Genomic DNA, 15574 nt, shown 5'->3' on the forward strand with positions numbered 1-15574 from the left:
GTCATCGACCTGTCTTCATACTTCCTCAAAGAACTCAATAAGATTGGTGAGGCATCACCAGCCCGTCACAAAGCCATGCTGACTGCCTTTAATCACACTAAGCTTTGTCAAATACTCATAAATGCTGTCCCTCAGAATTGTTTCCAAAACTTTGCTGACCACAGACGTAAGACTGACTGGTCTGTAATTGCCAGTGATTTCCCTATTACCCTCCTTGAAAAGAGGAACAACATTCGCCTCCTTCCAATCCTCCGGTACCACTCCTGTGGAGAGGGAGGAGGCAAATATCCTCGCCAGCAGCTTAGCAACCTTCTTTCTCGCTTCCTGGAGCAGTCTACGATAAATCTGGTCAGGCCTTGGGGACTTATCAATCTTAATGTTTTCCAAATTTTCCAGCACATCAACTTCATCAATCTTAATCTGGTCAAGACTGTATCCCATCTCCTCGGAGTTTTCATTTACAACAAGTTCCCTTTCCTTGGTGAAAACCAAGGCAAAACACTCATTTGGAACTTCCCCTATCTGCTCAGATACCACGCACAAGTTCCCTACGCTATCCCTGATCAGACCTACCTTCTCCCTGATCATTCTCTTATTCCTCAAGTATGAGTAAAATGCCTTTGGGTTATCCATAATCCTTCTTGCCAAGCCTTTTTGTACCCCCTCCTGGCTCTCCTCAGTCCTTTCTGAGCTCCTTTCTAGCAAGCCTGTAATCCTCTAAAGCTGTGCTAGATCCGTGCTTCCTCCACCTGTCATAAGCTGCCTTCTTCCTTTTAACAAGAAGTTTCTCTGTTCTCGTCATCCAAGGTTCCTTAATCTTACCCCTTCTTACCTGTCACAGAGGAACAGATTTGTGCATACTCACAACAACTGCTCCTTAAATAGTTTCCAAATGTCTGCTGTGCCCTTTCTGTGGAACAATTGCTCCAAGTCTGTACTTCACAACTCCTGTCTGAAAGTGTCATAATTTCCTTTTCCCCAATTAAATATTTTCCCTCGGTAACTGCTCCTTTTCCACTCCAAGGCTTTGCCAAATGTGAGGCAGTTGTGATCATTTTCACCAAAGTGCTCTCCCACCCCGAGAGGTGACACCTGCCCTGGCTCATTGCTGAGCACCAAATCCAAAATGGCCTCTCCCCTTGTCATGCTGTCTACATACTGAGTAAGGAAACCCTCCTGAATACACTTGACAAAAATGGCTCCATCCAAACCATCTGCACTTAGTAGGTTCCAGTCGATATTGGGAAAGTTGAAATCAACCATAACAACAACCCTGCTACCTCTGCATTTTTCCAGAATCTGCCCGCCTATGAGATCTTCAATCTCTCTACTGTGATTAGGTTGTCTGTAGAAAACTCCCAATGTATTGGCTGTTACCCTACTTCCTAACTTCTACCCATACTGACTCAGTAGACAAACCTTCCTCAACAACCTTCACTTCTGTAGCTGTGATGCACTCTCTGATTAGCAATGCTACACCCCTCCTCTTTATTCACTCTCCCTGTTTTTTTTTTAAAACATTCTAAACCCTGGAACATCAAGCAACCATTCCTGCCCTTTTGGAACCCACATCTCCATTATGACCGCAATATCGTAGCCCCAAGTACGGATCCATGCTCAAAGTTCGTCACTCTTATTTCAGACACTCCTTGCATTAAAGCAGACGCACTTTACCTGATCCCTTTGTTTCAACATGTGAGAAACCTTCCGGATAAATTCAATACATCCTGTCACTGCCCCGTCTGCAACCGACCCCCTCTCAGACATGTGGCTCTGATTCCCACCCACCTGCCAAACTAGTTTAAAACCTCCTGAATCACACAAGCAAATCTCCCAACCAGGACATTTGTGCCCCTCCAGTTCAGGTGCAACCCGTCCTTCATGCACAGGTCCTACCTTCCCCAGAAGGTATCCCAATGGTCTAGGTTACTGAAGACCTCCCCCCTGCACCAGCCTTGCAGACACGTGTTAAGCTGCATTTGCTGACTGTTCCTCATCTCTCTATCTCATGGCATCGGTAGCAAACCTGAGATCACTACTCTACTCGTCCTGCTCTTCAGCTTCCAATCTAACTTTTCAGATTCTCAATCCCTTTCCTGGCTATACCATTGGTGCCAATATGTACCACAATTTCTGGCTGCTCACACTCCTTCAGAAACCCAATCGGCCACATCCTGGACCCCGGCACCAAGGAGGCAACATAACTTCCGGGAGTCCTGTTCCTGACCACAAAATCTCCTGTCAATCCGTCTAACTTTTGGGTTCCGTACCACTAGCTCTTTTCTTTTTCCCCCCTGCCCTTCTGAGCCACAGTGCCACAGACCCTAAGACATAGGAGTGGAAGTAAGGCCATTCGGCCCATCGAGTCCACTCCGCCATTCAATCATGGCTGATAGGCATTTCAACTCCACTTACCTGCATTCTCCCCGTAGCCCTTAATTACCTGTGAAATCAAGAATCTATCAATCTCCGCCTTGGAGACATTTAGCGTCCCGGCCTCCACTGCACTCTGTGGCAATGAATTCCACAGGCCCACCACACTCTGGCTGAAGAAATGTCTCTGCATTTTTGTTCTGAATGGACCGGCTCTAATTTTAAGGCTGTGTCCACGTATTCTAGTCTCCTCGCCTAATGAAAAAAATTTCCTAGCGTCCACCCTTTCCAAGCCATGTATTATCTTGTAAGTTTCTATTAAATCTCCCCTTAATCTTCTCAACTCCAATGAATACAATCCCAGGATTCTCAGCCGTTCCTCATATGTTAGACCAACCATTCCAGGGATCATCCATGTGAATCTCCGCTGGACACGTTCCAGTGCCAGTATGTCATTCCTGAGGTATGGGGACCAAAACTGGACACAGTACTCCAAATAGGGCCTAACCAGAGCTTTATAAAGTCTCAGTAGCACAACGGTGCTTTTATATTCCAACCCTCTTGAGATAAGTGACAACATTGCATTCCTTTCTTAGTTACGGACTCAACCTGCATGTTTACCTTTCGAGAATCCTCAACTAGCACTCCCAGATCCCTTTGTACTTTGGCTTTACGAATTTTCTCACTGTTTAGAAAGTAGTCTATGCTTTTATTCTTTTTGCCAAAGTGCAAGACCTCACATTTGCTCACGTTGAATTCCATCAGCGATTTCCTGGACCACTCTCCCAAACTGTCTAGACCCTTCTGTAGCCTCTCCACTTCCTCAGTACTACCTTCGTATCATCTGCAAACTTTGCTAGAATGCCCCCAGTCCCTTCATCCAGATCATTATTATATAATGCAAACAGCTGTGGCGCCAACACTGAACCCTGCGGGACACCGCTTGTCACCGGCTGCCATTCCGAAAAAGAACCTTTTATCCCAACTCTCTGCCTTCTGTCAGACAGCCGATCCTCAATCCATACCAGTAGCTCACCTCGAACACCATGGGCCCTCACCTTGTTCAGCAGCCTCCCATGTGGCACCTTATCAAAGGCCTTTTGGAAGTCTAGATAGACCACATCCACTTGGTTTTCCTGGTCTAACCTACTTGTCACCTCTTCAAAGAATTCCAACAGGTTTGTCAGGCATGACCTCCCCTTACTAAATCCATGTTGACTTGTTCTAATCAGACTCTGCTCTTCCAAGAATTTAGAAACCTCATCCTTAATGATGGATTCTAGAATTTTACCAACAACCGAGGTTAGGCCAAATGGCCTATAATTTTCCATTTTTTGTCTTGATCCTTTCTTGAACAAGGGGGTTACAACAGCGATCTTCCAATCATCCGGGACTTTCCCTGACTCCATTGACTCTTGAAAGATCTCAACCAATGCCTCCGCTATTTCCTCAGCCACCTCTCTCAGAACTCTAGGATGTATCCCATCGGGGCCAGGGAGATTTATCAATTTTAAGACCTTTTAGCTTTTCTAGCACTATCTCTTTTGTAATGGCAACCATATACAACTCAGCCCCCTGACTCCCTTTAATTGTTGGGATATTACTCGTGTCTTCCACTAAAAACTGATGCAAAGTACTTGTTAAGTACTCCTGCTATTTCCTTATCTCCCTTCAATATGCTTCCAGCATCAGTTTGAAGTGGCCCAATGTTTACGTTTGCCTGTCGTTTGTTTCTTATGTATTGAAAGAAACTTTTACTATCATTTCTAATATTACTGGCTAGCCTACCTTCACATTTGATCCTCTCCTTTCTTATTACTCTCTTTGTTATCCTCTGTTTGTTTTTGTAGCCTTCCCAATCTTCTGATTTCCCACTGCTCTTGGCCACTTTATAGGATCTCTCTTTTTCTTTAATACATTTCCTGACATCCTTTGTCTAATCCCTCCCTGAATAATCTTTCTTTTCTTGGGAATGAACCTCTGTACAGTGTCCTCAATTATACCCACAAACTCCTGCCATTTTTGCTCTGCTGTCTTCCCCGCTAGGCTCTGCTTCCAGTCTATTTTTGTCAGTTCCTCTCTCATGCCCTCATAATTACCTTTATTTAACTGTAACACCATTACATCCGATTTTGCCTTCTCTCTGTCAAACTGCAGACTGAACTCTACCATATTATGATCGCTGCTTCCTAAGGGTTCCCTTACTTTAAGATCTTTTATCTTTGTTGCCTTTGTGGTTCCTCAATTCCACCCACACAGACTCCACATCATCTGACGCTATGTCATTCAGTGCCATAGATTTACTTTTGTTCTTAACTAACAAGGCAATCCCACCCCCTCTGCCGACCTCCCTGTCTTTTCAATAAGTTGAAAATCCTTGGAGGTTTAACTGCCAGTCCTGACCCCCCTGTAACCACGTCTCTGTGATGCCTACCACATCATAATCATTCACTATGATCTGTGCCATTAGTTCATCTGCTTTGTTATGAATGTTACGAGCATTCAGGTAAAGTGCCTTAATGCTAACTTTATGGTTAGACCTGACAAATATGGTTTTCCCCTGGTAGGCTATCCCCACCAGCAATATCCAAAACGGTATACTTATTGCTGAAGGGAACGACCACAGGGGACCCCTGCTCTCACCGTCGGTTCCCTTTCCTCCTGCTGACAGTAACCCAGCTATCCTTATACTGTGTTTGGGGAGTGACCACCTCCCTGTACATCCTCTTAATTTCCCCCTCAGCCTCCCGGATAATCCGGAGTTCATCAGCTCCAGTTCCAGAACTCGGTTTTGAGGAGTTGGAGTTGGGTGCACTTCCCACTTAAAACCTTCTCAGAAGTCTCAGCAAAATCATAGAGAGGCAGGGAGAAACAGAGAGAGAGAGATATACAGAGGGGCATGGTCATAAAGATACATGGTCATACAGAGACACAGGGAAACACAAGATCACAGCGTCATCGAGATTCATCAACATTGTCAAAGAGTTAAAGCAAGTCATGGACAGTCAAACACACAGAGAGGTAGATGTAGAGAGAGACCTCGCGGTCTGTACAAGATACCTCACTGGGAGGGGGAATCTCTCCTGTCCCCCTCCACCCGCCAATAACCACCATCCTGACCCTCGGGGACGGGACATGTTGACACAGTCCGCTCTCCCTCGGCGCTTTTCCTTCCCGCGTGGCCCCGGCGCCATTTTAGCTTCAGGCCCCGCCCCCTCAGGCCCCGCGCGAGATGGCGGTTAACGGCCGCCTCGTGCCCCAAGTGACCGTTAGCAGCTGCTTCAGGGGAAAGACTCTTTAAAGGGACAACCCTTTCAGGAGAGAGAAACAACAGGGCCGGCCCGGGACTCGCCAAACTCAATAATAATCACAAATACACACACACACAGAGAGGTGGGAGTGAACAAGAAGGACGGCTGTCCCGGACTCGAAACGTTGACCCCGCTTTCTCTCTGTCTGTCTCTGGACAGATGCTGCCAGGCCTGAAGCACAAACAAGGTCCTCGGGGGTGAGTCCGAGTTCAGGATCCTATTAAGGTTCGGTTGGCAGATGGATGACCGTGTGGGAGGGTATGCAATGGGATTAGAATAATAGTGACAGAGACGGTTTCCTAAATGGGGAAAGGTTTCGGAAATCTGAAGCACGAAGGGGTTTGGGAGTCCGAGTTCAGGATTCTCTTCAGGTTAACAGGCAGGTTCAGTTGGCAGTTAGGAAGGCAAATGTAATGTTAGCATTCATTTCAGGAGGGTTAGAATACAAGAGCAGGGATGTACTGCTGAGGCTGTATAAGGCTCTGGTCAGACCACATCTGGAACATAGTGAGCAGTTTTGGGGCCCCTATCTCAGGAATGTGGGAGATTAGAAATGTAGTTTCTGCAGGAGGTGGTGGTTAGGGATGTTGTTTTTTGCAGATGGGTGAGGGGGTGTTGAGGGGGGGGGGGGGGTAAGGGGAACATTACACAAACGGTCACGGGATTCTTGCAGCATACGTAAGGCTAAGATATTTAACAAATATAGAGGTTTTTGTTTAAGAAATAGTTTTAAATTAAGAAATAACGTTAAAGTGTTGTAGTTGACTACAAAAGAAGTAGTCGGGCATTTCAGTATAAAGCTTATAGTATGATAAGAGAAACTGGATAAAAGAACAAGCTGTAACAAACAATGCAGACTTACAAGGATAGCAGGATGGCCAGTTAAGAAAGTAACTAGAGAAAAAAAACAAGTGAGATAATCGGCTTATGATAGGATGGGAAAAGGGAGGAGTGATTCTGCAACTTGCAAACTGAATAAGAATGCTTACATGCTTTGTTTTTGCGTGCATTTTTGCTTGATTGCAGAGGCGTCCGGGAGTTGCAAGGCCATAATAAATTGTTCTTGTTTCCAAGGCTTTGTCTCAGGCTGATTTGTGAGTAAGTTTCGTTTCTCACAATTTGGGGCCTCGCCTGGGATCCAAAACTCTGACCGCTCGACACCCTTGAGACAAAGGGGAAGGTGCACTTTGCCAATTTGGGCGATCTCCAACTCCCTTGTTTGCCGTTCGCGGTTTGGGCGAGTACGATCCAGACTAGTACACCCTGGAAACAAGGCGGGCAGACATAGCTGGTTCGATCGGGCACCTCTTGTGCACAACACCCGGGTAGGGAAAGATCTTAAAGGATATATCCGGGCGACCGGGGGCAGCGGTATTTGCTGCAGGAATTGCCGTGGGACTGGGCGCACCGAAATGACCAGGTAACTTTGTGCACAGACCAAGGTAAGAAAAGAGACCTTTAAGTATTGCCCTGGTGGTGGGGACGTATGGGACGTACGGGGAATTGGCGATTATATAAACAACCCGAGTCAGAAGGACTATTAGCTGAAGGGCTACTGAGGGTGCACTGCGTAACTAACTTATGGTCATAACCCTCTATTTCTTACATATTCATTTGCTTACCTAAAAGTCCTTTCAATACCCTTGTTGTATCTTCCTCCATCTCCACCCCTGGCAGTGTGTTCCACTGCTACCAGTCTCTTTGTTTAAGAATAAAACTGCCCCTTATGTCTCATAGAGTCATAGAGATGTACAGCATAGGCCAGGTGCTGGCAGCAGGAGTAGATTGGGTTAGGATATCTGATCGGCATGGACTGGTAGGAGCCTAATACCGTCAAAATTGGCCTTTCTCCAATTTAGAATTTCAACTTTTAGATCTGGTCTATCCTTTTCCATCACTATTTTAAATCTAATAGAATTATGGTCGCTGGCCCAAAGTGCTCAACCACTGACGCCTCAGTCACCTGCCCTGCCTTGTTTCTCAAGAGTAGGTCAAGTTTTGCATCTTCTCTAGTAGGTACATCCACATAATGAATCAGAAAATTGTCTTGTATGCACTCAACAAATTGCTGTCCATCTAAACCCTGAACACTATGTCAGTCCCAGTCTATGTTTGAAAAGTTAAAATCCCCTACCATAACCACCCTATTATTCTTACAGATAGAGTCATAGAGATGTACAGCATGGAAACAGACCCTTCAATCCAACCCGTCCATTCCAACCAGATACCCCAACCCAATCTAGTCCCACCTGCCAGCACCCGACCCATATTCAAACCTGTCCTAATCATATAACCATCCAAATGCCTGTTAAATGTTGCAATTGCACCAGCCTCCACCACATCCTCTGGCAGCTCAATCCATACACGTACCACCCTCTGTGTGAAAAGGTTGCCCCTTAGGTATCTCTTTTATATCTTCCCCGTCTCACCCTAAACCTATGTCTTCTAGTTCTGGACTCCCCGACCCCAGGGAAAAGACTTTGCTTATTTATCCTATCCATGCTCCTCATAATTTTGTAAACCTCTATAAGGTCACCCCTCAGCCTCCGACGCTCCAGGGAGAACAGCCCCAGCCTGTTCAGCCTCTCCCTGCAGCTCTGATCCTCCAACCCTGGCAACATCCTTGTAAATCTTTTCTGAACCCTTTCAAGTTTCACAACATCTTTCCGATAGGAAGGAGACCAGAATTGCACGCAAAATTCAAACAGTGGCCGAACCAATGTCCGATACAGCGCAACATGACTCCTAACTCCTGTACTTAATACTCTGACCAATAAAGGAAAACATACCAAACGCCTTCTTCACTATCCTATCTACCTGCGACTCCACTTTCGAGGAGCTATGAACCTGCACTCCAAGGTCTCTTTGTTCAGCAACACTCCGTAGGACCTTACCATTAAGTATATAAGTCCTGCTAAGATTTTCTTTCCCAAAATGCAGCACCTCGCATTTATCTGAATTCAACTCCATCTGCCACTTCTCACCCCATTGGCCCATCTGGTCCAGATCCTATTGTAATCTGAGGTAATCCTCTTCGCTGTCCACTACACCTCCAATTTTGGTGTCATCTGCAAACTTATTAACTGTACCTCTTCTGCTCGCATCCAAATCATTTATGTAAAAAACAAAAAAGTAGAGGCCCCAGCACTGATCCTTGTAGCATTCCACTGGTCACAGGCCTCCAGTCTGAAAAATAATCCTCCAACACCACCCTCTGTCTTCTACCTTTGAGCCAGTTCTGTATTCAAATGTATTCCATGAGATATAACCTTGCTAATCAGTCTCCCATGGTGAACCTTGTCGAAAGCCTTACTGAAGTTGAAATGACTGGAGCCTAAATCCAGCACCTTAGACCACTCTGCCACGCTACCGTGGTTACAGCTGAGATCTCCTTACAAGTTTGTTTCTCAATTTCCCTCTGACTATTTGGGGTCTATAATACAATCCCAATAAGGTGATTATCCCTTTTCTTATTTCTTAGTTCCACCCAAATAACTTGCCTGGATATATTTCCAGGAATATCCTCTCTGAGCACAGCTGTAATGTTATCCCTTCTCAAAATGCCACACACCCTCCTCTCTTGCCTCCCTTTCTGTCCTTCCTGTAGCATTTGTATCCTGTAACATCAAGCTGCCAATCCTGCACATCCCTGAGCCATATTTCTGTAATTGCTATGCTATGCCAGTCCTATGTTCCTGACCATGCCCTAAGTTCATCTGCTTTCCCTGTATTTACTTCCCTTGCCTTGAAGTAAATGCAGTTTAGTTTATTTGTCCTACCTTGTCCCTGCTTGCCCCGACTGTTTGACTCGCTTCTGTTCTTAACGGTACCAGTCTCAGCCTGATCTCTTTCTTCACTACGTCCATGGACCCCCCCACCCCCCCTCCTCCTTACTAGTTTAAGTTGTCCCGAAGAAATTTCCCTGCCAGTATATTAGTCCCCTTCCAATTTAGGTGCATTCATCCTTCTTGTACAGATCACTTCTACCCCAAAAGATTCCAATGCTCCAAAAATATGAATCCTTCCCCATGCACCAGCTCCTCTGCCATGCATTCATCTGTTCTATCCTCCTATTCCTGCTCTCACTAGCTTGTAGCACTGGGAGTAAATTCCTTTTTAAATTTCTGCGTAACTCTCTGTAATCTCCCTTCAGAATCACAACCTTTTTCCTTCCTATGTTGTTGGTTCCAATGTGGACAATGACCTCTTGCTGTCCCCTCTTCCCCCGTGAGAACATTTTGTACCCTCTCTGAGACATCCTTGATCCTGGCACCAGGGAACCAACACCATTCTGCTTTATCGCTGCTGGCCACAGAAACATCTGTCTGTACCTCGGACTACAGAATCCCCTCACTCAATTGATCTCTTGGAAGCCGATGTACCCCTCATCGCATTCGAGCCAGTCTCAGTACCAGAAATTTGGATTCTCAGGGGAATGTAGCATGGACAGCCATCACCCCCCTACACTTTCCAAAACATTATACCTGTCCAAAGGGAAATCAAATATTGACATGAAGAGGTACACATTCAGACAGATACCCAGAGGTGATTGGACACAGAGTGAGAAAGCTCTCATAAAGTAGTCTGGTTATAAACATGTGAACAATAAATTCAAATACAGATGCAGAATATAACTTAATCAAAAACTGTACCATTGAATAAAAGTTGTGGAAATTATCCAAACTGCTTTACACTGTCGAGACTGATTAATGATAGAAAAAGTCTCACTTTCATTTACAATCCATAGAATTTCTCCAGTGCCCTGCAACAACTCTCCAAATCTGATCCCACATAGATGTAGACCCCACCCTATCCCCATAACTCCACGTTTGTCACAGTTAACCCACTGACACTGCACATCCTTGAATAATACAGGACAATTTACCATGGCTATTCCAGCAAACGTGCACATGTTTGGACCATGCAAAGAAACTAGAGCACGCAGAGGAAACTCATGCAGACACTGGCAGAACGTGCAAATTGCACACAGATAATGAACCAAGGCTGGAATTGAATCTGTGTCCCTGGCACCACTGTGCCACCATGCCACCCTGACATGGATGGCAATAGATAAAATCTTATTCATGTTGAGCAACAGAGATTTGAAGTAAATAGAGCTCCTGCAGTTTCTGCAAGTGTCATGTTTAACAGAGACAAATGTGTAAGTACACTCACTTATTCGCAGAACACAAACTGACAGATACAGATACTTTCAGGTACAGATGCACTCATCCATTCAGCTTCAACTGTATGTCAGGGATAGACTGATGATTGCAGAAACTGTCAGATACAAATTGAAATCTGCACTCAAACATTCACATTGCAGAAACTGACAGGTACAGTTTGATAACACACCCACATTCCCAGAGCAGAATCTCACAGGTATATATTGATAACTACATTTTTACATTCACCTAGAACCTAATGAGGCAGATTGATAACTAAAATCACATTGACATAGCAAAAGCTGACAGGTAGAGACTGATAATGCCACTCTCATATTCACACAGCAGAAACTGACAAGGGCAGATAAATAATTGGACTGTCATCACATCATAGAAACTGACAGGGAGAGATAGATGACTAGACAGTCATATTCAAATTGGAGAAACTGATGGACAGATTAATAACGACACTTCCATATTCACAGATCAGAAACTGACAGGTACAAATGGATAGGCAAAGCTGAGGACTGCAGATGCTGGAGATTAGAGTCAGGAGTGTGGTATTGGAAAAGTACAGGTCAGAAAGCATCCAAGGAGCAGGAGAATCGACGTTTGGTTTAAAAGCCCTTCATCAGTACAGATGGATAACTACACCAATACATTCACATCGAAGAAACTGACAGAAAAAGAATGATAACTAAACTCATGCATTCCTGTCGCTGAAAGCAACAGGTACATTTCAATCTGGACCCCCACATGTTCACTTCGCAGAAGATGGCAGGTTGACATTGATAACTACATTCACATTTTAACAATGCAGAAACTGACATGGACGATTGATTAAACTATCCCATTTGAGAGTAGAAACTGTTGTATTCACACAGTAGAAACCAACAGGTATAGGGTGAGAAAATCACATAGGTATGCACATAGCAGAATCTTACTGGGAAAGGGTGATCTCCATACTCTCATATTCAAATAGCAGAAGCTTAGAGATGCAAATTGATAGGCTCTCATTGTATGTATAAAATGGTTGGGTATATTCTCATTGGAGTTTTGAAGAACAATGGATGACCTTTAGAGCAAAATAAAACTTATCTGAAGGGAGTTGACAGATTTGATGCTGGGGGTATGTCACTGCTCATGAGAGAATCCCGAGTAAGGGACACAGTTTTGAACGGAAGCCTTCTGTCTAAGAAAGCAATGCAGAGCATTGTCCCCTTGTTCTGTTCCACAGAGAGCAGTTAGGGTTGAGTTATCAGCTTAATTTATGCTCATGTAGCCATATATCTTTTTTGATACATCAGGGAGTTTTTCGTTGTGAGTACTAAACATCAAAATGAGATGAAGACCATAACTAAAGTCTTTGTGATCTGTTCTCAGGACAGAGTACACACGTGCAGATAGAAATGTCACAGAATTCTCAAGCTTCTTATGGTCTTCTGCTTTGAGGTATTTAAAGTGACAGAAGATTGAAAGAAGTTAATAACTACAGCATATACTGTATCTGCAGCATCATTCACTATACACTTTATCTTTAACTTACTGATGCGTGTGTGTGTGCTCACAGATCACACAGTGATCGATTCAGTTATAAGTTACCCTGATGTATCAAGAATGGAGTGAAAAAAAAACCCATTTCATCAGAAACTTTGAGATGTTGAGATATTTGCTCTCTGTCATGCCAGTAATTGACTGATACTGAGTAAATACAAGATTAGAAAGAATAAACTGGCATTTATAGAATGAAATACTGAGTCAGTTGCAAAGCAATAAATCGTTAGGATATAATACAACTATTGTTTATGCCAGTTTCTAGCTAATCAATGTAACATCTGCAGTGATGTTGCAGATATTGTCCGTAACAATGTACATTATCCATTATCAAAATGCTGCAGTTATAAATACAAACCCAAGTTCAGTTTGCATAGGGCATGGGAGTGGAGGGTAGTGAGTCCTACCTGAGTCTGTCCAAAGTGGTACCTGGTACTTTCAAAATTCACACCGACCGATTAAAGCAACAAGGTACACTTCGGAAGGTTTTGAGTTACAGTCCAGTAACATACTGGCATGTTAAGATTGTGAAGTAGAGTTTACCAAAATACATCTCAGAAACAGACCTGCACAGATTGGAGTCGAGAGTGTAGTCCTGGAAAAGCGCAGCATGTCAGGCAGCATCCGAGGAGCAGGAGAATCGTTGTTTTAAGCATAAGCCCTTCATCTTGACGTTTTGGGCATAAGCCTCTGATCCCCAACAGCAGTAGTTCTCACTTCCTCCTGGGGGCACAGATTGGAGGAATATTTCTAAGTGACTGGCACATAGTGTAACGTTTTACCGCTCACATCAGTGTTTGATGGTCACAGAATTAAACCGGTCTTGAAATAACACTGCCCATTAGATGGAGGACCAGAGCCTCATTGGACAGATGTTGAGTTAATGCAAAATGTGTAAATTAGGACATGACAGATATAAAGTTAAAGTGACACATATATGTTTAGCATGCTGACAGTTGCTGGTTAACAGGCATTCGCGTAAGACGGAGAAATGTTATAAATCCGTGCATGAAACTGCAAGACGCCTAATTGAAAAGTGCAGCAGCGTGGTTCAGTACACTGCAGGTACTTTCAAAGCACCCACTTAACGATACGTTTCTGGGCCCACAGTTATCAGTCAAGGTCTCAGAAATATATTCATCAATATATGTCTCAACAAAAGTATTCCATATAAACTTGTTCTTATAATTTCTCCAACTCCGTGCAATTGAGAATGAGTTGGATCAACCCCAAGTGGAGAAAACATTCAGTCAGGTTCCAGTGGTATGTTTAACTTGACAACAAATGTAATCGCAATTTCTAATGGATGAGAGTTTTTTTTTCACATAGTGAAAAGTTCTGTGTTAATTCCATCCTATACAGAGGAACAGAACAGACATGCGGAGCTAGAAACACATCAGCATAACAACGAGCAAAAGGAAACCGAGCCAATACAACAGTCACTTTCTGTATCGCAGACACAAAACAAATCTCCCTCAGTCAGACTGACAGGAACAGAATCACCATCCACTTCACATTTCGTTGCAGTTCCACTTTGAATCTCACATTAACCAATCAGAGTGACTCCATGTTTCGGCATGACTCTTTGTTAACTACCCAATCAGTAGCAAGGCTTTCCCATCCCTCATGAGCATTGCTGACGCCGTCAGTCTATAAAAAGGGAACTCCGAGCCCGTTTTGCCTTATTTTGTTTCTGAAAGTGAGCAGGACGATGGCTGATGAGAAGAAAACACAGCAAACCTCCAAGAAGGGCGCGAAGAAAATCATTAAGAAGGCGCCAGCAAAGGGTGGCAGGAGGCGGAAAAGATCCAGGAGAGAAAGTTACTCCATCTACATCTACAAAGTGATGAAGCAGGTTCACCCCGACACCGGCATCTCTTCCAAGGCCATGAGCATCATGAACTCGTTCGTCAACGATATTTTCGAGCGCATCGCGGGGGAGGCTTCCCGCCTGGCCCATTACAACAAGCGCAGCACCATCAGCTCCCGGGAGATCCAGACCGCCGTGCGGCTGCTGCTGCCAGGGGAGCTGGCCAAGCACGCCGTGTCGGAGGGCACAAAGGCGGTGACCAAGTACACCAGCTCCAAGTGAAGGACCGCACTGAAACACACACATCCACAACCCAAAGGCTCTTGTAAGAGCCACCCACATCATCCCTGAGACGGCTGAACCATTTCTTTGAGGATTGTTTGTTTTAGTTCGTGATTATTGATCGAGTAATTTAAGTTCTCGCGCTATATGTTTTTGAGTTAATAAGTGCTTTTTTGCAAATTATTCGGAAGTGGGGCGGACGAGAGCAGATCAGGCGCCAGTGAGTCATTTTTAATCTTGTTTACCCCTGGCAGAAAAATGCCCACGTCTTTCACCCCCACATTGATGCATTTTACCTTCTGATTTACTTTACATTTTCAATGCGCGGGTTTGATCCGACTTTTCGCTCTGCAAAATAGCACTTCATGCTGTCGGTGAGAACTTCCAAAGCGAACCAAAAGAACACCAACACAGCTACTGGACAGAAACGTGGAGCTTTTGCTGAATCTGATCGAGAGCGATAAGGGAGGACAGCTTTAAAATATCGCCTGAAAAAAAAACATGTTCGCCCTCGATGCTGAGCCGGAAGAATGCTGTGTGCTGCGTTATCAGCATATCTGGGTGGGATTGAAATGTGAAAAGGAAAGACAGGTTGCAGACTGCGGTGTTTGACCTGTTTAGTTTCAGCTGCTTCTTAAGGTTTGGAAAATAACCCACTCTCAAGATCAGAAATGGACAGTTACTGATCGGCAAATGAGGGAGAGTAAGACCGTGTGAAGTACACATTTGTAAACTGAAAGTAAATAGCATGTGTATTAATATTTTTCTCAACTTCCTCAGATTTTTGTACTTCATTTTTCAGGTAAAATATTCTGTTTTGTTTAGAATTTGGCGGGCTTTTCAAATTGTAAAAAAGCGGTTTATGATTTGGCGCCGGTACTTTCCGCCCTCCTCCCCGGGCCCTCTCCGGATTGGGGAATGAAGCAGATATCTGAATGGGAATTGAAACAACGTTAGGCGGGGCTGAACAATGGGACCATTCAGAAACAGCCGCCCCACCATTCCTCCCGAAGGTATAAGAGGCCGCAATGTGGGCGGAGTATAGCATTTTCTGTGAAAGTGGCTGTGAGATTGTGACC

The 15574-nt window shown here is 44.4% G+C and overlaps 2 protein-coding genes across 2 annotated transcripts in view; both read left to right on the forward strand.

The window, feature by feature from the left end:
• Nucleotides 1–6840, forward strand: part of LOC132837381 (late histone H2B.L4-like) — an 85612-nt gene extending 78772 nt beyond the window's left edge. Inside the window, exon 7 of the transcript XR_009647518.1 lies at nt 6759–6840. The gene's annotated coding sequence lies outside the window, so the exon portion shown is untranslated. The remainder of the gene's footprint in view (nt 1–6758) is intronic.
• A 7274-nt stretch (nt 6841–14114) lies between these two features.
• LOC132837298 (late histone H2B.L4-like) lies at nt 14115–14499 on the forward strand. The gene has a single exon (XM_060856971.1). The coding sequence runs from the start codon at nt 14115–14117 to the stop codon at nt 14493–14495; it is 381 nt and encodes a 126-aa protein (XP_060712954.1). The 3' UTR covers nt 14496–14499.
• Nucleotides 14500–15574: the final 1075 nt, after the last annotated feature.

Source organism: Hemiscyllium ocellatum, chromosome 49, assembly GCF_020745735.1.
Source record: "Hemiscyllium ocellatum isolate sHemOce1 chromosome 49, sHemOce1.pat.X.cur, whole genome shotgun sequence".
NCBI classification, from domain to species: Eukaryota; Metazoa; Chordata; class Chondrichthyes; order Orectolobiformes; family Hemiscylliidae; genus Hemiscyllium; species Hemiscyllium ocellatum.